General features: G+C 43.4%; 1 protein-coding gene across 8 annotated transcripts in view; it reads left to right on the plus strand.

Annotated features, from left to right (window-relative positions):
- RPRD2 (regulation of nuclear pre-mRNA domain containing 2) overlaps positions 1-19397 on the plus strand; it is a 106133-nt gene extending 86736 nt beyond the window's left edge. For 2 of the 8 annotated variants that reach the window (XM_054247431.2, XM_035280132.3), the window contains 4 exons: positions 1198-1455; positions 7251-7448; positions 13376-14557; positions 14698-19397. In XM_054247431.2, the coding sequence (XP_054103406.1) occupies positions 1198-1455; positions 7251-7448; positions 13376-14557; positions 14698-14786 (1727 nt within the window). In that variant the 3' untranslated portion in view covers positions 14787-19397. Of the gene's footprint in view, positions 1-1197; positions 1456-7250; positions 7449-13375 lie in introns of all 8 variants that reach the window. The other 6 variants (XM_035280130.3, XM_035280131.3, XM_054247432.2 and 3 more) reach the window with 3 other exon arrangements.
- Positions 19398-22690: the final 3293 nt, after the last annotated feature.

Below are 22690 nucleotides of genomic sequence, written 5' to 3' on the forward strand. Positions count from 1 at the left end.
GAAGGCGGAGGTTGCGGTGAGCCGAGATCATGCCATTGCACTCCAGTCCGGGTAACAACAGCGAAACTCCATCTCAAAAAAAAAAAAAAAAAAAAAAAAAAATTGCAGTTTCAAATTAGTGCCTATTGCACCCCACAGTAGTGCAATTTCAGGAAGCCAGAGGAAAATACAATGAACACTATAGAGATTCTGTCTCTAAGAAAGTTCTCGGTTTACTGGAAAGAAAAAAACAGGACAGGCTGGGCGCAGTGGCTCACGCCTGTAATCCCAGCACTTCGGGAGGCTGAGGCAGGCGGATCACCTGAGGTCAGGACTTCAAAACCAGCCTGGCAAATGTGGAGAAACCCCATCTCTACTAAAATCACAAAATTAGCCGGGCGTGGTGGCACATGCCTGTAATCCCAGCTATTCAGCAGACTGAGGCAGGAGAATCACTTTGAACCTGGGAGGCAGAGGTTGCAGTGAGCCGAGATAGCACCATTGCACTCCAGCCTGGGCAATGAGAGCAAAACTCCGTCTCAAAAAAACAAAACAACAACGAAAAAAACAGGACAATTTATGACAAATATTATCTCCAAAAGACAGAACACAAATGTGTACCAAATAATAACATGCTTCTTGAATTCTACAAATTTAATATACAAATACTAAGAAAATGCAGAGGAATCACTGAAAAGTAAGATGCAAGATAAATCCTGGAAATTGCCTTTTTTTTTTTTTTTTTTTTGAGATGAGAGTCTTGCTTTGTTGCCTAGGCTGGAGTGCAGTAGCGCAGTCTCGGCTCACTGCAACCTCTGCCTCCTAGGTTCAAGCAATTCTCGTGTCTCGGCCTCCCTAGTATCTGGGATTACAGGTGCCTGCCACCACACCCCGCTAATTTTTTGTATATTTTGTGGAGCTAAATTTTTGTATATTTTTGTATATATTTGTTTCACCATGTTGACCAGGATGGTCTCAAAATCCTGACCTCTTGTGAGCCATTGTGTCCAGCTGGAAATTCCTTTTAAGCAGGTGTTAAAGGTGGGAATTATCAAATTATGAAGAGTATGACCTTTTCAAAAAAGCATGAAGTGAGTTGTTTTCTCTAAAGCAGTGCTCTGTCTACCAAATCCAGAAATACTAGGACATGTTATTTCATATAGAAAGCAAAGTCCGGAAAGTAATAGGATGTAATGTCTCTTTTCTTTGTTGAAACAGTGGAGGACAGGAAGGAAAAACCTGCAGAGAAGTCAGCTGTATCCACTTCTGTACCTACAAAGCCAACAGAAAATATCTCCAAGGCCTCTTCATGTACCCCAGTGCCTGTGACCATGACAGCAACGCCACCTCTTCCAAAACCTGTGAATACTTCTCTTTCCCCTTCCCCAGCATTGGCTTTGCCAAACCTGGCTAATGTGGATCTGGCAAAGATCAGTTCCATCCTTAGCAGTTTGACGTCAGTCATGAAAAATACTGGTAAGTAAGCCCAGTAAAGAGGATTAAAAAGTTAATTTCCATCTTTTTTAATTGAATCATTAATCTGTTTTGTTGTGGGTTTGTTTTTTTTGTTTGTTTGTTTCGTTTTGTCTGACAAGAGTCTTGCTCAGTCTCCCAGGCTGGAGTGCAATGGCGCAATCTCAGTTCAGTGCAGCCTCAGCCTCCCAAGTAGCTGGGATTACAGGCTCCCACCACCACACCTGAGTAATTTTTTCTATTTTTAGTAGAAACGGTTTTACCATGTTGGCCAGGATGGTCTAAAACTCCTGACCTCAGGTGATCCACTCACTTGGCCTCCCAAGGTGCTGGGATTACAGACGTGAGGCACCACGCCCAGCCTTTTGTTGATGTTTGAAAATTAGTTTTGTGGCTGGGCACAGTGCCTTAGGCCTGTAATCCCAGCACTTTGGGAAGCCAAGGCAGGTGGATCACAAGGTCAGGAGATCGAGACCAGCCTATCCAACATGGTAAAACCCTGTCTCTACTAAAATACAAAAAATTAGCCAAGCGTGGTGGCAGTCCCCTGTACTCCCAGCTACTCAGGAGGCTGAGGCAGGGGAATCGCTGGAACCCAGGCAGCACAGGTTGCAGTGAGCCGAGATCAAGGCACTGCACTCCAGCTTGGTGAAAGAGCAAGACTCTGTCTCAAAAAAAAAAAAGGATTTTTTTTGTTTTGTGGGTTTTTTTTTGTTTTGTGTTTTGTTTTTAAGATGCAGTTTCACTCTTGTTGCCCAGGCTGGACTGCAAGGATGCAAACTCAGCTTACTCCAGCCTCCACCTCCCGGGTTCAAGCTATTCTCCTGCCTAAGCCTCCCAAATAGCTGGGACTACAGACATGTGCCATCATGCCCGGCTAATTTTGTATTTTTTTTTCTTTTTGTTGTTTTCTTAGGACGGAGTCTTGCTCTGTCACCCAGGCTGGAGTGCAGTGGCGCAACCTCAGCTCACTGCAACATCCGCCTCCCAGGTTCAAGCAGTTTTCCTGCTTCAGCTTCCTGAGTAGCTAGGATTACAGGCATGTGCCACCACACCAAGCTAATTTTTGTATTTTTACTAAAGACTGGGTTTCACCATGTTGATCAAGCTGGTCTTGAACTCCTGACCTCAAGACCTGCCCACTTTGGCCTCCCAAAGTGCTGGGTTTACAGGCCTAAGTCACCATGCCTGGCTAATTTTGTATTTTTAGTTGAGACGGGTTTCACCATGTTGACCACTCACCACATTGTCCCGAAGTGCTGGGATCACAGGCGTGCACTACCACACCCAGCTAAATTAATTTTTAAATTAAAAAATAAAACAAAATCCAGGCCGGGCGCAGTAGGTCACGCCTATAATCTTAGCACTTTCTGAGAGGTCAAGGTTGGCAGATTACCTGAGGTCAGGAGTTCAAGACCAGCCTGGCCAACATACTGAAACCCTTCTCTACCAAAAATAGAAAAATCAGCCAGGCATGGTGGTAGGCGCCAGTAATTCCAGCTACTCAGGAGGCTGAAACGGGAATCACTTGAACCCGGGAGGCGGAGGTTGCAGTGAGCCGAGACTGCGCCATTGTACTCCAACCTGGGCAATAAGAGCGAAGCTTTGTTTTAAAAAAAAATCTTTGTACCCCAAAACCTAAAATCCAATAAAAAATTAAAAAAAAAAAAAAACCTGAAACTGAAAAAAAAAAAAAAAAAATCTTAAGAAAGCAGCATTATAGAAAAATTAGAAAACAAGCAAAGAGGATGAAATTAATATCTAGGCTGGGCATTGTGGCTCATGCCTATAATCCTGGCATGTATTTTTAGTAGAGACGGGTTTCACCATGTTGACCAGGCTGGTCTGAAACTCCTGACCTCAGGTGATCCACCTTCCACGTCATCCCAAAGTGCTGAGATCACAGGTATGCACTACTGCGCAGGGTGCCGAGATGGTAGATTGCCTGGGAGTTTGAGACCAGCCTGGGCGATATAGTGAGAACCCCATCTCTAAATAAAAATTTTTAATGAAAAAAATTTTTTAAATAGTAGCTGTAATTCTGTTATCCCAAAGGAAACCACTTCTGTTTACCCTTAAAAGTATATGTATATATGAATGTTTTGGAGGATTAAATATTTATAATAATTTTTTAAAAAGCAATTGAAGTGCTGGGGGTGGTGGCTCACACCTGTAATCCCAGCACTTTGGGAGGCCAAGGTGGGTGGATCACTTGAGGTCAGGAGTTCGAGACCAGCCTGGTCAACATGGTGAAACCCCATCTTAGGGAGGAAAAAAAAAAAAGCAATTGAAATGTATTGTATATACTATTTCAAAACCAGCTATTTAAAAGTGAATTACATATCTTGAATGTTTTTATGACTCATTAAATATTTTTCTACATTATTTTTTAATAGCTGTATAGCATTTGGTAACTTATCTAATCCTTTATTATTAGGTGCACTCAGTATGTTTTCAGTTTTTCACTGTTATAAAGAATACTATAAGGCCAGACAGGGTGGCCCACGCGTGCCATCCCAACACTTTGGGAGGTGAAGGAGGGTGGATCACTTGAGGCCAGGAGTTCGAGACCAGCTTGGACAACATGATGAAACTCCATCTCTACTAAAAAAAAATAAATAAATAACAACAAGAATTAGGCCGGGTACAGTAGCTCACAACTGTAATCCCAGCACTTTGGGAGGCCAAGGCAGGTGGATCTCCTGAGGTCAGGAGTTCAGGACCAGCCTGGCCAACATGGTGAAATTTTGTCTCTGCTAAAAATACAAAAATTAGCTGGGAGTGGTGGCATGTGTCTGTAGTCTCAGCTCTTTGGGAAGCTGAGGCAGGACAGTCGCTTGAACCTGGGAGGAGGAGGTTGTAATGAGCCAAGATCATGCCACTGCACTCCAGCCTTGGTGACAGAGCGAGACTCCGTCTCAAAAAAACAAAAATAAAAATTAGCCAACTGTTGTGGCACATACCTATTATAATCCCAGCTACTCAGGAGGCTGAGGCCTGAGAATCATTTGAACCCAGAAGGTGAAAGTTGCAGTGAGCTGAGATAGATTCACTGCACCCCAGCCTGAGCAACAGAGCAAGATCTGTCTCAAGAAAAAAAAAAGAATGACGTAAATGATGTTAAAAAATTTTATGAACAAGCCTTTCTGAAAGGGTTGCTAAGTATATAAAACTTTTTAAATGGAATTTTATTTGTTTATTTTGAGACAAAGTCTCACTGTCACCTAGGCTAGAGTGCGGTGGTACAGTCATGGCTCTCTGTAACCTCAAACTAACGGGTTCAAGTGATCCTCCCATCTGAGCCTTTAAGTAGCTGAGACCACAGGTGTGTGCCACCACAACTTGCTAAGTTTTGTGTTTTTTGGTAGAGACAGGGTCTCTCTGTGTTGCCCAGGCTGATCTTGAACTCCTGGGCTCAAGTGTTCCTTCTACCTTGGCCTCCTAAAGTGTTAGCATTATAATCATGAGCCACGCACCCTGCCTCAAATTTTTTTAATAAATTTTGCCAGGCATGGTGGGATACCATGTAGTCCCAGCTACTCGGGAGGCAAAGGCAAGGGGATCGCTTGAAGCCAGGAATTCAGGCTATGTGGTTCACGGTGATCATGCCTATGAGTAACCACTGCACTCCAGCCTGAGCAACACCATGAGACCGTGTTGCAAAAAATAAATTAAAATAAATATGTAAAATCTTTTAATATGTTATAACTAAATTGATTTCAAAAAAGTGCTATTTTATATGACTAATATTTGAAAGTTTCTGTTGTTCCTTACCCTCTCCAGTTACTTGCCTTGTGCAATCTACAAACCCAACCTTAAATTTGCGTTTCTTTTATGAAACATGTTTAAAAAAATTTTTTTTTTTTTGCTTATCATTTACATCTCTTTTCTTTTCTTTTTTCTTTTTTTTTTTTTTTTTTGAGATGGAGTTTTGCTCTTGTTGCCCAGGCTGGAGTGCAATGGCATGTTCTTGGCTTACAACCTCTGCCTCCCAGGTTCAAGTGATTCTCCTGCCTCAGCCTCCTGAGTAGCTGGGATTACAGGCATGTACCACCTTGCCCAGCTAATTTTGTATTTTTAGTAGAGATGGGGTTTCTCTGCATTGGTCAGGCTGGTCTCAAACTCCTGACCTCAGATGATCGGCTTGCCTCAGCCTCCCAGAGTGCTGGGATTACAGGCATAAGCCGCTGCTCCTGGATGCTTATCACTTAGGTTTCTTTGTGAAATACCTGTTCATATTTTTTTTTATCTTTCTTAACAATATCAAATGTTTTTCTCTTTATATATTTTCTTTCTTATGTTAAAGATCAACCTAGTGTTTCAAAATGTAAAGGAAAGTTCTTTTTTTTTGTCACTCTGTCACCCAGGCTAGAGTGCAGTGGTGCAATCTTGGCTCACTGCAAACTCTGCCTCCCAAGTCCAAGAGATTCTCCTGCCTCAGCCTCCCGAGTAGCTAGGATTACAGGTGTGTGCCACCATACCCAGCTAATTTTTTTGTTTTTAATAGAGACAGAGTTTCACCTTGTTGGTCAGGCTGGTCTTGAACTCCTGACCTTGTGATATACCCACCTCAGCCTCCCAAAGTGCTGGGATTACAGGTGTGAGGCACCACGCCCTACCCTAGAAGTTTCTTATATAATCTCATTTTAAAGGCTATTTCAAAAGCAAGTATCTTACCAGTCAAATAGAATTATGCAGTGCTGAGTTATACAGCTGCCAGTGGCTTTCATCAGTCAGCTAGCAGTATTTATTGAGCACCTACAGGGCTCTAAGCTGTAAGTGCCATTTGGTGGAGAAAAAAGAAATATTGTCTAGGTGTGGTAGCGCACACCTGTAATCCCCAGCACAAAAGTCAAAGTAGGAGAATCACTTGAAGAGTTCAAGGCCACCCTGGGCAATATAGTAAGACCCTGTCTCTGTTTTTTAAAAATAAGTAAGAAATACTGAGACTCTCAAAATGATGAAAATCATTTAATACTTGTTTTTTTTATTTTTTTGTTCGTTTGTTTGAGATGGAGTCTCACTATGTTGCCCAGGCTGGAGTGCAGCGGCGTGATCTTGGCTCACTTTTCTGCCTCCCAGGTTCAAGTGATTCTCCTGCCTCAGCCTCCCAAGTAGCTGGGATTACAGGCACATGCCATCACGCCCAGCAAATTTTTTATTTTTGGTAGAGATGGGGTTTCACCATGTTGGCCAGGCTGGTCTCCAACTCCTGACCTCAGGTGATCCGCCCACCTTGGCCTCCCAAAGTCCTGGGATTATAGGCGTGAGCCACTGGGCTGGGCCAATACTTGTAGTGTTCTAAGTAAAAGGAGATAATCTTCAGATTTTTTTTGTGCATGTCCTGTTATGATGGACCATTTGAGGATCAATCACAGAATAATTCTTGTTAAACATATTAAACTCATTAGAATGAGTGGAAAGTATTGGGAATTGAAAAGTCATTTTGAGCTGGGTGCTGTGGCTCACACCTGTAATCCCAGCACTTTGGGAGGCTGAGGCAGGCAGATCACGAGGTCAGGAGATTGAGACCATCCTGGCCAACACAGTGAAACCCTGTCTCTACTAAAAATACAAAAAATTAGCTGGGCATGGTGGCACGTGCCTGTAATCTAAGCTACTCGGGAGACTGAGGCAGGAGAATCACTTGAACCCGGGAGGCAGAGGTAGTGGTGAGCCAAGATTATGCCACTGTACTCCATCCTGGCTGACAGCGAAACTCCCTCTCAAAAAAAGAAAAGAAAAGAAAAAAAGTAATTTTGAATTGCATTTTCTTGAGTTCATCTTTCTGCCACCAGGGGTCAGTCCTGCATCAAGACCATCTCCAGGAACTCCCACCAGCCCCAGCAACCTCACCAGTGGCCTGAAAACACCTACACCTGCCACGACATCTCACAACCCTCTGGCAAATATCCTCTCCAAGGTGGAGATCACCCCAGAGAGCATTCTGTCTGCACTTTCCAAAACCCAGACACAGTCAGCCCCTACACTGCAAGGTAACTGACATGTGCCAGAGGGACTGGAATTGTGAATGTTTTGTCTCTGGCAAAAATGAATGGGATCCTGGATTCCATTTCTGAGGAATTGAGAGCCGTAAAATGTATAATACAGTGAATTCATTATTGAGTTTATTTAGTTTTTAAAATATATTTTATTTTCGAGATGGAGTCTCACTTTGTTGCCCAGCTGGGGTGCAGCGGAGCGATCTTGGCTCACTGAATCCTCTGCCTCTCAGGTCAAGTGATTTTCCTGCTTCAGCCTCCCTTGCAGCTGGGGTTACAGACCCACACCCCCATGCCCAGCTAATTTTTGTATTTTTAGTAGAGACAGGGTTTCTCCATGTTGGCCAGGCTGATCTCAAACTCCTGACCTCAGGCGATCCACCCACAGCCTCCCAAAGTGCTGGGATTATAGACATGAGCCACCACACCTGGCTGTCACTATTCTTTTTTGTTGTTGTTGTTGAGACAGAGTTTCAGTGAGCCCAGATCGCACCACTGCACTCCAGAGTGGGTGACAGCAAGATTCTGTCTCAAAAAACAAAAATTAAATGGGCATGGTGGTGCATGCCTGTAGTTCTAACTACTCAGGGGGCTAAGGCAGGAGCATCACTTGAGCCCAGGAGTTCAAGGCTGCAGTAAGCTGTGGTCACACCACTGTACTCCAACCTAGGTGATAGTGTGAGACCCTGTCTCAACAACAAACAAACAAGAAATCTTATGAGATACTAATATAGCCTTTTTGTGTCCTAATGTTTTATAGAGGCTTCATTATTTATTATTTTATTAAAGTCTTAGATGTAGTATTTTTATTTTCATCTCTACCTATAGTCTCTTTCATTTGACCCTTTCTGTTCAGCTTTGCTAACTATGGTTTGCACATGCTGCTGCCTGCTTCTAACCTTTTCTCAGAAATCTTTTCTACTCTACCCTCTTATGCTCCAGATACCAACGAAACCCTTTTTAAGCACCATAGTATAATTACGCGATGATTTACAAATACCAGAACTTCCATGTAGTAATTTACTCTATATCAGTAGTCTCAACCAAAGGCCTCCAGGAGGGACACTTGGCAATATCTGGAGACCTTTTTAGTTGTCTTGGCTGAGGTAAGGGTAGGGGTGCTACCGCCTCTAGTGAGTAGAAGTCAGGAGGATGCTTCTAAATACCCTACAATGTGTAAGACAGCCCCCAACAATAAAGAATTACCTAGCCCAAAGTGTGAGTAGTGCTGAGGTTGAGAAACCCTGCTCTCTATGAATGGAGTGGTATAAAACAGTTTCCTAAAATGTTCTGTAAGTGGATCATTCAAGCATGCTTTGTTTTGAGATACAGAAGAATTTTGTTACACAGAACTAAATAGTAATAATAATCCACAGTTCCTATCTCTTGGCATCAGCAATAAAGAATTGATGACTGCAGCGGATGTTGTACTACTAATATCAGGGACAGTTGGAGAAATTGACATGTTTATGATTTCTCCCTTTTTAATTTTTATTTATTTAGTTTTTGGTTTTTGGTTTTTTTGAGACAGAGGCTTGCTTTATTCCCCAAGCAGGAGTTCAGTGGCTTGATCTCTGCTCACTGTAATTTCTGCCTCCTGGGTTCAAGTGATTCTTCTGCCTCAGCCTCTTGAGTAGCTGGGATTACAGGCACCTGCCACCACACCCAGCTAATTTTTGTATTTATAGTAGAGACGGTGTTTCACCATGTTGGCCATGGCCAAGCTGGTCTTGAACTCTTGACCTCAGGTATGATCTGCCCACCTTGGCCTCCCAAAGTGCTGGGATTACAGGTGTGAGCCACCTCGCCCAGCCTCTTTTCTTTTTGTTTTTTGTTTTGTTTTTGAGACAAGGTCTCGCTCTTGTCACCCAGGCTGGAGTGCAGTGGCATAATTTCATCTCACTGCAACCTCTGCCTGCTGGGTTCAGTAGATTCAAGATGGGGTTTCACCATGTTGGCCAGGCTGGTCTCAAACTCCTGACATTAGGTGAACCACTCTTCTTGGCCTCCCAAAGTGCTGGGATTATAGGCGTGAACCACCATGCCTGGCCCATGTGGAATTTCTGATGAGCCGAAATTTGAACTAGGTTCCTTATGGAATGTGGAATTCTCTTTAACTTTTAAAAGGACCGGATCTAGCAACTTAAATAGATGTATTTTCTCAAAGACTGTTAATGAAATCTTAGAACTTTGTTCTGATTGTATCATCCACAGCCCTAGGTATTGACAGATTTACAACACTAAAGAGAGAGACTTTAGGCTGGGACAGGTGTATCACCTGAGGTCAGAAGTTTGAGACCAGCCCGGCCAACAGGGTAAATCTGTCTTTACAAAAAAAAAAAAAAAGGCGGGCGTGGTGGCTCACACCTGTAACCCCAACTACTCAGGAGACTAAGTCAGGAGAATCACTTGAACCTGAGAGGCAGAGGTTGCAGAGAGCCAGGATGGCACCATTGTACTCTAGCCTGGGCGACAAGAGCAAAACTCTGTCTCAAAAGAGAGGTACTTAAGGGGGCAAAGGAGCATACAGTATGGCTTGTTATGAAGAACAAACTTTTGGCTGGACTCGGTGGCTCATGCCTGTAATCCTAACACTTTGGGAAGCTAAGAAGGGAGGATCACTTAGGCCAGGGGTTTGAGACCAGCCTGGTCAATATAGCAAGACCCCCATCTCTATTTTTTTAAAGAATTTTTTAAAATAACTTAGAAAAACTGGAGAACGATATTTAGTGGTGAGATACAATTTTACCTATTACCATAAATGTCAGTAGTATAGCTATCTTTACAAGATGTTCTTTGAAGAGTTATCCCAAAATATCCGAAAAATATATAGAAATATCTTCTAAAAATTATATTACATTATCATATGTCACATTCTAGTGTTTGAGGGCTTCTGAGTTTTGTGAGAACAATGATTACTAAGAAATAAATCAGGCTGGGCATGGTGGCTCATGCCTGTAATCTCAGCACTTTGGGAGGCTGAAGGAGGAGGATCACTTTAGTCCAAGATTTCAAGACCAGCCTGGGCAACATAGTAAGACCTTGTCTCTACTAAAAATAAAAAAGTTAGCTGGGCATAGTGACACACACCTGTGGTCCCAGCTACTGGGGCGGATAAGGCAGGAGAATCTTTTGAGCCCAAGAGATTGAGGTTATAATGAGCTATGATCACACCACTGCACTCCAGCCTGGGTGACAGAGCAAGAGCCTGTCACTTAAAAAAGGAAAAAAAAAGAATTCAACTATTAAGAGGGATTAATTATGTAGCTAGGGAACTTTTTGGAATGAAACATGGATTTTTTTTTTTTCCTCAGGAGGTTCATAACTAAAGTAAACATTATTTCAGTCGTTTGGATATTGTTGAATATTGGATAACAATAAAGATCATGCTTCAGGTGAAGTCTGCCTAAGAAATAAAAAAAAAAGAAAAAAAAGGCCGGGCACGGTGGCTCACACCTGTAATCCTAGCACTTTGGGAGGCCGAGGTGGGTGGATCACCTGAGGTCAGGAGTTCAACACCAGCCTGGCCATCATGGTGAAACCCCATCTTAAAAATAAATAAATAGCTGGGCGCGGTGGCTCACGCCTGTAATCCCAGCACTTTGGGAGGCCAAGGCAGGTGGATCACGAGGTCAAGATATCGAGACCATCCTGGTCAACAAAGTGAAACCCCGTCTCTACTAAAAATAGAAAAATTAGCTGGGCATAGTGGCGCACGCCTGTAGTCCCAGCTACTCGGGAGGCTAAGGCAGGAGAATTGCCTGAACCCAGGAGGTGGAGGTTGCGGTGAGCCAAGATCGTGCCATTGCAGTCCAGCCTGGGTAACAAGAGCGAAACTCCGTCTCAAACAAACAAACAAACAAATAAATAAATAAAAAATGGGGGGGGAAAAGACAATGCAGCATTATTTGGAAGTAAATGGCTTTAAAGTGTTGCAAGGATAGTGGAGACTTGAAATTCTTTAGACCTTAAATATGTTAGAATATGTGTTAAAATTGAAATGTTGAAGCAACATGAATTGAGGTATCACATGAAGTATTTTCTTTCACCATATAATTACTAAGGAACAATTTTAATGTATTCAGTGACTAAAAGCTATAAATTTGGGTGAAATGTTATTAAAATGTTTTATTATTATTATTTTCTTAAGATGGGTTTTCACCATGATGGCCAGGCTGGTCTTGAACTCCTGACCTCAGGTGATCCACCCACCTCGGCCTCCCAAAGTGCTAGGATTACAGGTGTGAGCCACTGCACCCGGCCTAAAATGTTTTACATTAATTTATTTTTAAATAAAGAGACTCACTTTGTCACCGAGGCTGGAGTGCAGTAACAGAATCATAGTTAGCTTACTCTAACCTTGAGCTGGGCACAAGTGGTCCTCCAACCTCAGCCTCCTGAGTAGCTCGGACTGCAGGCATAGGCCATCATGCCCAGCTGATTTTTAACTTTTTTTTTTTTTTTTGAGAGGAACTCTGTCTCTGTTGCCCAGTCTGAAGTGCAGTGGCACGATCTCGGCTCACTGCAACCTCCACCTCCCAAACTCAAGAGATTCTCCTGTCTCAGCCTCCCAGGTAGCTGGGATTACAGGTACCCGGCACGATCTCGGCTCACTGCAACCTCCACCTCCCAAATTCAAGAGATTCTCCTGTCTCAGCCTCCCAGGTAGCTGGGATTACAGGTACCCGCCACCAACCCCAGCTAATTTTTGTATTTTTAGTAGAGATGGAGTTTCACCATGTTGGCCAGGCTTCTCTCAAACTCCTGACCTCAGGTGATTATCTCAGCCTCCCAAAGTGCTGGGATTTTAAAATCCTGGCAGATTTTTAAAATTTTTTTAGAGACAGATTCTCACTATGTTGTCTAGGCGGGTCTCAAACTTCTGGCCTCAAGCCATCCTCCTGCCTCTGCCGCCCAAAATGCCAGAATTATAGGCATGAGCCACTATGCCTAGCTGAAAGTTTTCATTTGTGACCAGAAATTGAGTAAATTTTCCAAAAAACAGTTGAATTTATAGGACCTTCTATTATCTTTTTGTCAAGTATTTTTCTAAAAAATTCTCTACAGGGGCAGTTTGCTTTGTTGAGCGTCAGCCTTTGCCGCAGAGAATTCTTTCAGCGCTTCTGAGAAAGTTTTCATGATCACTGAACACAGCTGAATTTCATCATTGTTAATCTGGATTAAATAATCCTTGGATTGTCCATGTTATCAAATAGGGATTGTGTGTTTTTTTGTGAAAAGACCAGTCTCCTGGTGGTTGGTCTTTTTAAGTCTTTGTGGTGTATGTTTATTATAGCTACATTTTGCAACCAAAATGGATGATTGAAAGCATTGTTTTCCAAAAGGTAGCAGGAGTCTGCCAAGAGATGCTTCTTGAAAAAAGTGTTTGCTGTTCAGATAAATCTCCGAAATTTACATTTGCCTGTCTCTCTCTTGAAAATAACAATGTATATTAACTTAATAGAGATAATGTGGTGTGAAGTTTGGATAGGAAAGGTAGAACAGAAGATCTGTTTGTATTTAGAGAAATATTTCCACAGATCAAACATTAAGAAATACTGGCTTAAAGTGTTGTTTTAAGAATAATGTTGCTTCCTTTCTTTTCCTGCTTTGCCTTACTTAAACTATGAATGATTCTGACATTAAAATCTCCCCCTTCCTGTGGCCTTTTATTGTGCCATGTTGGGCTTATTTCTGGACTGTACTGGAAACATTTCAGTGATTTGCTCTTTATTGATAAATAGGCCCAGTATTTTCTATGACATTTAGCCATTGCTTGTTTGGTCTGGATTCTTTTTGGCCTTACACTTTGTCTATCTGGTTCCCACCAAAATGAATGAGAATATCTGATTAGCCTGCATTGTTTGCATTGTATCATAGGGAGTTGTTCTTTTTAAGCCCTCTAATCTTTGTTTCTACAGGCCTGTCATCTTTACTTCAGAGTGTTACTGGGAACCCAGTTTCAGCCAGTGAAGCTGCCTCACAGAGCACTTCAGCTTCCCCTGCCAACACCACAGTCTCTACCATAAAGGGAAGAAATTTGTCCTCCAGTACCCAACCTTTTATTCCCAAAAGCTTCAGCTATTCTCCTAACTCATCAACTTCTGAAGTCTCTTCAACTTCAGCCAGCAAGGCCTCAATTGGGCAAAGCCCAGGGCTCCCAAGCGCTACTTTTAAACTACCATCCAACTCTCTGGGGTTTACAGCTACCCACAATACTAGCCCTGCTGCCCCACCTACTGAAGTTACCATGTGCCAATCTTCAGAGGTCTCCAAGCCAAAACTGGAGTCAGAGTCCACCTCCCCAAGCTTGGAAATGAAGATCCACAACTTCTTAAAAGGTAACCCTGGTTTCAGTGGCTTAAACTTAAACATCCCAATCCTGAGCAGTTTGGGGTCCAGCGCCCCATCAGAGAGCCATCCCTCAGACTTCCAGCGTGGCCCTACTAGCACCTCAATCGACAACATTGATGGAACCCCTGTACGGGATGAACGGAGTGGGACACCCACCCAGGATGAGATGATGGACAAGCCCACATCCAGCAGTGTAGATACCATGTCTCTGCTTTCTAAGATCATTAGCCCTGGTTCCTCAACACCCAGCAGTACAAGATCACCACCCCCTGGGAGAGATGAAAGCTATCCCCGAGAGCTCTCCAATTCTGTATCTACATATCGACCCTTTGGTCTGGGCAGTGAATCTCCCTATAAGCAGCCTTCTGATGGAATGGAGAGACCATCTTCCCTGATGGACTCTTCACAGGAAAAGTTCTACCCAGATACTTCTTTCCAAGAAGATGAGGATTACCGAGATTTTGACTATTCAGGGCCTCCACCCTCTGCCATGATGAACCTAGAGAAGAAACCAGCCAAATCTATCCTGAAATCAAGCAAGCTGTCTGATACCACCGAGTACCAGCCAATTCTGTCCAGTTATAGCCACAGAACCCAAGAATTTGGGGTAAAGTCTGCCTTCCCTCCATCTGTAAGGGCCCTGCTGGACTCTAATGAGAACTGTGACCGTCTCTCATCTTCCCCTGGGCTATTTGGTGCCTTCAGCGTAAGAGGGAATGAACCTGGGTCTGACCGGTCACCATCACCGAGTAAGAATGATTCATTTTTCACCCCTGACTCCAACCACAATAGCTTGTCTCAATCTACCACTGGGCATCTCAGTTTGCCACAGAAGCAGTACCCAGACTCTCCTCACCCAGTCCCACATCGTTCCCTTTTCTCTCCGCAGAACACCCTTGCCGCTCCCACGGGTCACCCACCCACATCAGGCGTGGAGAAAGTCCTGGCCTCCACCATTTCCACCACGTCGACGATTGAATTTAAGAATATGCTTAAAAACGCCTCACGTAAGCCCTCAGATGATAAGCATTTTGGCCAGGCCCCCAGCAAGGGCACTCCAACTGATGGTGCCAGTCTCTCAAACCTCACCCAGCCCAGCTTGACCGCCACTGATCAGCAGCAACCAGAAGAGCACTACCGCATAGAAACCCGCGTCTCCTCCTCCTGCTTAGACTTGCCTGATAGCACAGAAGAAAAGGGGGCCCCTATAGAAACCTTGGGTTATCACAATGCATCCAATAGGAGGATGTCAGGGGAGCCGATCCAGACCGTAGAGTCCATCCGAGTTCCTGGGAAGGGAAATAGAGGACACGGGCGTGAGGCTTCAAGGGTGGGTTGGTTTGATCTGAGCACATCAGGTAGCTCTTTTGACAGTAGCCCCTCAAGTGCCTCTGAGTTGGCATCCCTTGGGGGTGGGGGCAGCGGAGGCCTCACTGGCTTTAAAACAGCACCATACAAAGAACGGGCACCCCAATTTCAGGAGAGTGTCGGCAGCTTCCGTTCCAACAGTTTCAACTCAACATTTGAGCATCATCTTCCCCCGTCCCCCTTGGAACATGGGACACCTTTCCAAAGAGAGCCAGTGGGGCCATCATCTGCCCCACCTGTCCCTCCTAAGGATCATGGTGGTATCTTCTCTCGAGATGCACCCACTCATCTACCCTCTGTGGATCTTTCGAACCCCTTCACAAAGGAGGCAGCCCTGGCCCATGCTGCCCCACCCCCTCCTCCTGGAGAGCACAGTGGAATTCCTTTCCCTACCCCACCTCCTCCTCCCCCCTCTGGGGATCATAGCAGCAGTGGTGGGAGTGGTGTCCCCTTTTCTACTCCACCCCCTCCTCCACCACCTGTTGACCACTCTGGAGTTGTACCCTTCCCAACCCCACCACTGGCAGAGCACGGAGTGGGAGGGGCTGTGGCAGTATTTCCCAAGGACCATAGTTCCCTCCTTCAAGGGACCCTGGCTGAGCATTTTGGGGTGCTCCCAGGACCCAGGGACCACGGGGTCCCCACCCAACGGGACCTCAACGGCCCTGGTCTTAGCCGTGTACGAGAGAGCCTGACCCTAACCTCCCATACTCTGGAACACCTGGGCCCACCCCATGGAGGAGGAGGTGGGGGAGGCAGCAACAGCAGCAGTGGCCCCCCCTTGGGTCCCTCACACAGAGACACCATCAGCCGGAGTGGTATGATCTTACGGAGTCCCCGGCCAGACTTTCGGCCTAGGGAACCTTTTCTCAGCAGAGACCCATTTCACAGTTTAAAGAGACCCAGGCCACCTTTTGCTAGGGGCCCTCCGTTCTTTGCACCAAAACGCCCATTCTTTCCTCCCAGGTACTGATGGAAACCAAGGGAAAAGCATTTTCAACAGTCTAGAGAACATTGGAAGTAGGAGTTTGGTTCATTGTTTTTTGTTTTTATTTGTTTTCTCTTTCTCAATTTTTTTTTTATTATAACAAAGGGCCTCTCTTCCAAAGTAAGAAGTCATATATGCTTACATTTTACTATTCCATTCAGTCCTCCCTCCCATTGCACTTATATGCCTTCCCCAAGTTGTTTGTATTAAAGAAAAAAAAAAAGAAAAAAAGAAAGAAAAAAAAAAGGTAAACACAACCAAAGCCACTTCATTTGGCTGGGGGGTTGGGGGGTGGGAAGGAAAGCAGTCTTTATTTTACCCCATCTATTGAAGAGTATTATCACATTTGAAATAAAACTTCCATCAGTACAGATAACGACACGTGCAATGTTGGGATGTTATTTTGGGCTTGGCTGATCGAGTAGTCACTGGAAGGATTCCTGTCCCCTCTCTGCAGCTAAGTAACTGCTGTAGCCAGCTCGGCTCCCTTCCCCATGTATCTGTGCCCTAATGACAGTCAAGAGATGTTGCAAGGGAGGAAATGTGGGAGATCTTGGACATGTCAGGTTTATTTGTTTTGTTTCTAAAGGCATGTTGAAGTTTGAGTTCTTTGCCCTTCTCCTAAGATCTTTTTTTTTAAATCAGCCTCAAGGTTAAAATAAGGAGTGACTACAGTATTTATAATAAGGAAAGGAAGCATTAATGGTGTGATGTGACCTGCCTGGTTTTTGTAAACAAGAGAATGGGAAATGTATTCAAGGAGGTTTCACATGTCTTGCACCAAGCTCATGCCTCTTGCTTTTCTTTTTTGACTTTATCTCCCTTAGTTTTTCTTCTACTGTGGCCAGAAAGACAGTCGCTACAGTTGACTATTGATACAAAGGTGCAACAGAAATATTATCTCTGCATTTTTACATATAAGAAGTAGACATTAATTTTACCACGGTGCCTCCCTAATGTAAGTGATATTTATTGGTGGTTTTCAACCAAGGTTAACTATTAGAAATATTTGTCTTTATCTTCCTTTTCCCCTTGCCTCAGTTGTGTTACTCACTCCTATTCTTGATAGTTTAAAGAAGGAGATTGAATAGCATTTTCCTTTATATTATACCTCTTCAGGCATGTGTCTATCCCATTTCAGGGCCCAAGTCTTATCCCTACTTCCTGCTCCCAATAGGATATAAAGACCATTTCTGCCCTTAGTTATTTTACATGTGAGATAAGTGCTTTCCTTCTCCCTGGACTGAAAGACTTGTTTGTATTTCTACATCTAGTACTTGGGAAATAGACAATCACTGTCCTTTGAGTGTTTCTATCTAGGGATACTGAAAAGTAAATGTTGCTTTACTACAATTTTTTTAATTTAGTGTCTTACCCCAAGGCATATACACTCATCCAGCTAGATGAGTAAAACAGTATATGTTTAGTTTTTCAGAGAATTCTAGCAAATTTCATGTTTTCTTCCAAGTTAGTATAGAACTAACTATAGGAAGCCTGGGGTTGCTTTTTCATCCAGTGGAATATTAAAGACGGGGGAGGGTGGGCAATGTCGTGACAGAAAATGATTCTCTGTCTTCAAAGTGAACTTGCTTTTCAGAGAAAGCAGCATAAACCAAGTGCGCATCGTGGTTTGGGAGTTTTCGTGTAATTTATTCTGTTATTTATTTGGGCTCGCCATGCGTTCTGGGGTTAGGATGCTGCAGGTCATTCATCTTCCTAATGCCTGCCTGGTTTTAAGCCAACTGTTCTTTCTTTCCTCGACCCTCTCTCTGCCCTGTAGCTCTCACCACAAAAATGCATGATACCATGACCTTGTGTGTGGGGTGGGGTATGTAGTGTAGCAAAGAAAAGAAAGTATAGTTAATAATATTGAGTCCTAAGACATTTGTTTAGGGAAAAGCGTAAGAGAAAATGGGGTGGGGTGGGGAAAATTACATTCGACTTTCAAAATTGAAATAGATTTTTTTTTTTTTTGCAGAGATTAAATGGGATGTTTTTCATTCTAGAATAAAAGAATGTGAATTCTCTCTGCTGCTCTTGTTTAAGCTAAAAGTAGTGTTTACTTGAAAAGGCTCTCTGACCATTTAATTTTATCAGAAAATGTGGGGATGTCAGGAAAGTGGCTTCCTGAATGTTGGGGGATAATTGTCCTCAAAACTATGATGGTTAATACATGAAAGGAAGACTGTTGTACAGTTTCAAAGATGGGCTTTTAAGGAATTGAGTTTTTGTGGGGTACTTTTTTGGTTTTTAAGCCACAAAATCCTCATTATGTTTGTTTTAGGATGGAAGTGAGGATTTGTATGAGACAGTCAGCTATTAATTTTAAGGAAATCTTAAAATTTACATTTACAGCAGTAAGTGGAGATGACAATGTATATATGTGATATAGTGAAACAAAAAAGACAGTTCTGGTATTCATAACATGGAACAAAGGGGTTTTATTCTTTCTGTGTCTGTGATTTAAAACTCCATGACCATGCTCTGACTTTTGTATTTCAACCTGAGTTTAAACAAATAAACAAGATATTTTTTAAAGAAAGCATAACTTAATGTGTCTTGGCAAGGACAAGATTCATATTGAAACAATGTGAGAAGTTGTTACTAAGGTCCTTGGTACTCACTGTAAAATCACAGACAGAGAATCCATAGGGGTTGTGAATACACTAGTACCACTTAAAGTTCAGTGATACAGTATCAGAAATAGGGTCCTTAAGTATTTTGAAAGAGTTTACTCTTAAGTCACCTTAAATGAGAGCTCTCTCCCTGCTCCCCTTTACCCTCCCAAAAGTTGAGAGTAAATAGAATTTGGTTTGATTCCACGGAGGGGAAAATGAGCAGAGAATAGGACTTTTATACTTTCCAATACCAGAAATACAGCGTTTGTGATATATATGGTACAGCAACCCTATCTAGATAATGTGAATATGATAAACTTCCTAATTGCAGGATATTCACTCTAATCCTGAAGTTACCAGTTCCTGCAGAATTGAGCTTCAGCTGTAACTGTTTTGAAGCCGCTGTAAATTACTGCTTTCCCCAATTCCCCCACCGTTTTTTTTAAATGGGCCGCGGGGAGGGGGGGAGGAGCCTGTTAAGATTTAAAATAGTTATGTTGGATTGATATTCTCACTTGTTCAGTGTGGAAAACAAGTACATGCTTTAGAAGCAACAACAATGAAATCCTTTTGAAATGTGTATTAATATCATTTAATAAAATAACTAGTTCGAAAGGTTTGACATTTTTCTTTGAGACTGGGGCTTGGACCAAGGGCCCCTGGCTTCCTGGTGAGTGCAAATAGGAGGGAACGTCTCAGGAGCTGGAACTGCTGCTTTGTGGAGCAGGCTTGTCACTGGGAAAACCTACATTTTCTCCAGCAAAGACCCAGCATGACTGTCCAGGGCTGAAGTGAAACCAACTACAGAATGCAGAAGGAAAAGCCTGGATGTATCTCGGAAGATACCGTTGTATTGGCTTTTGGTCCAAGGGTAGGGGGGTGGGGTAGTGGCGTGTGTGCCCACACATTTCTCAGGCGCACACAGTTACCACAGACCACTCACTGCGTGACCGCTTGCACTTTACTCTTCCGGCCACTCCTTTTTTTTTTTAATCTCTTTGTCCCCAGTATTTTGTTTTCCAGTTTAATAAAGTATGGCTTCCTTTGTTGTGTGGTTGACTTTTCCCCTCATGTTGATCTTTTCCAGATGTGCCCTTTGACTTCTGCACTTAATGTCACTGAAGCCAGTCTGAGCCTCTAAGATCTTTATGGCCTTGTGGGTTTTCTGTTTGATCCTTTGTGTAACTGAATTTTGGAAAGGGATTATCGGTGGGGTGAGTTCTAGATGTTCAGCAAGTGGTTGGTGAAGTGGGATATGCTGTACTGATAACTTTTTGTGCGTGTCTTCAAAAGATACAACTGTGAGCCAAGAAGCATTTTTAAACCAGGCATAGAATTGGGGGTTTGGGGTGGTGGTAGGGATCCTTCTGGCCAGTTCTTTGCCCACATCTGTCCTTATTAACTGCATATTGGCAATCTGCTGTAGAGAAGCCACCTTTAATCCTCTCTTACCCCACCCCTTGACATAACCCAGTGAGGCTGGGTTGGAATGCTGGCTTTAAGGGGTAAAGAGGGATAGTCACTGCATCTGGGTTAGGCCTGGGTCACTGGCAGGGTAGAAGGCTCTAAATAGCACCCTTGCTTACATGAAGGTACGTACATGTGTCACCAGACGCTTAAATAGCAGTGGCCTGGGAACACACCCAGCAGGTAGTGTGTACCACTGTACTGGAATCTGGCTCACCCTTTTTTCCTTGTCTCTTGGGGCCTTGAGTTGCCCACCTGATTTCTGTTTCTACTCCTAAAGAAGTAACAGCTTTGAGGTTTCCTCATTAGGTTTTCTGGGCACGTTGTTGAATATGCATAATTTCCTTTGCCTAATTTTTTTTTAATGTAAGCCAATCTTGTATAGCAGGGATGAGTTATTCCCTCATGTATGTAGACATAGCAATGCAAACACCATCAGAATGGGTTTTGGGGTATTGGGGCGTTTCTCATACTTGTTTATGAGTAACTGTAGACAAGTCCTGTCAGCTGCTGTTCACAATTGCTGAGTAATAACTCATTGAAGCTGCATAGGCAGGGCTGCGGGAGGGTCATCCGTAAGAGAGAGATTGGCCCTTAAGTAAACATCCTGTTCTCTCTTCCTCATGTAGAGGGAAAGAGACTTGCTCTAAAGCAAAGAAGCAAGTGAAGTGTAAAACTAAGTATCAGTTACTTTGACTAATTGCTGGGGAAAGAAAGGATGAAGCCTTAGTTACAAGTTTGAGGGGAAGAGGACAAGAAGGCCAACCTCTATGTAAAAACTGATCATTGCAGTTAAGTCATCCCTCCTGGGTGTCCATGAGGGACTGGTGCCAGGACCCCCGTGGATACCAAAATCCACTGATGATCAAGCCCCTTACATACATTGGCATAGCATTTGCATATAACCTACACACTTCTCCAGTAAATTTTAAATCATCTCTAGATTACTAATACCTAATACAATGTAAGTGCTATGTACACAGTTGTGTGCAGTATTGGTTTTGAAATTTGCATTACTTTTTAATTACTATTTTTATTACCTTTTCCTGAATACTTTTGTTCTGCAGCTGGTTAAATCCACAAATGCAGAACCCCCAGACAGCCAACTGTACTTTATATTTCCTTTTTTTCCCCTTTGTTCACACCTAGGGAAGAATAAAAAATCGAGAATACAAGTATGGGTGGAGCTGCTAGTGAGTTCTTCAGTGCCAACTGAGAACACACAAATACAGGCTGGGCGCGGTGGCTTACACTTGTAATCTCAGCACTTCAGGAGGCTGAGGCAGGCAGATCACTTGAGGTCAGAGTTCGAGACCAACCTGGTCAACATGATGAAAGCCTGTCTCTACTAAAAATACAAAAATTAGGGCCGGGCGCGATGGCTCACGCCTGTAATCCCAGCACTTTGGGAGGCCAAAATGGGTGGATCACGAGGTCAGGAGTCCAGACCAGCCTGGCCAACATGGTGAAACCCCATCTCTGCTAAAAATACAAAAATTAGTTGGGTGTGGTGGTGTGCGCCTGTAATCCCAGCTACTCTGGAGGCTGAGACAAGAGAATTGCTTAAACCCGGGAGACAGAGGTTGCAGTGAGCTGAGATTGCACCACTGCACTCCAGCCTGGGTGACAGAGTAGACTTGTCTCAGAAAAAATATACATATATATTTATATATATACAAAACTTAGCCAGTTATGATGGCATGCACCTGTAATCCCAGCTTCGGGAGGCTGAGGCAGGAGAATCGCTTGAACCAGGAAGCGGAGGTAGCACCATTGCATTCCAGCCTGGATGACAGGGCAAGACTCTGTCTCAAAAAAAAAAAAAAAGAAAGAAAGCACAAATGCAGGTTGCAGGTTTTTGTGTTTGACTTGAGAGTTGGCCGAACTGGTGTACTCTGGACATGGTCCAGGGTAATGGCAAATTAGATGTTCCAGCAATGTTCTTTCCTCATCTCCATTGTGTCCCCTTATTTTTGACAATTACTCAAATCCTTTGTCACATAATTTGTGGGAGAGGAGAGAAAAGGACTTGAAACTTGCTACATTTTTCTTGGAGTATTTCAATTAGAGTGGGTAGAAAGTAGTTGGACAGCATCCCTTTCCTCTGTTTCTCCCTCCTCCCTGGCTTACAGTCCTTTGCAACTACAGGAGACAACACTTACAGTCAATCATTGGCAAGGGCAATGTGATTAGTAAATGAATTGAAATACTGATCATTTAGAAGTGGGCCTCAATTGTATGCAGGTTGAGCATCCCAAATCCAAAGTCCAAAATCTGAGCACCAACAGGACACTCAAAGGAAATGCTCTTTGGAGGGATTTCAGATTTTTGGATTAGGGATGCTCAAACAGTAAGTATAGTGCAAATATTCCAAAATCTGAAAAGATTCAAAATCAGACACTTCTGGTCCCAAACATTTCAGCTAAGGATACTCAGCCTGT

Source organism: Callithrix jacchus, chromosome 18 (genome assembly GCF_049354715.1).
Source record: "Callithrix jacchus isolate 240 chromosome 18, calJac240_pri, whole genome shotgun sequence".
Lineage (NCBI taxonomy): Eukaryota > Metazoa > Chordata > Mammalia > Primates > Cebidae > Callithrix > Callithrix jacchus.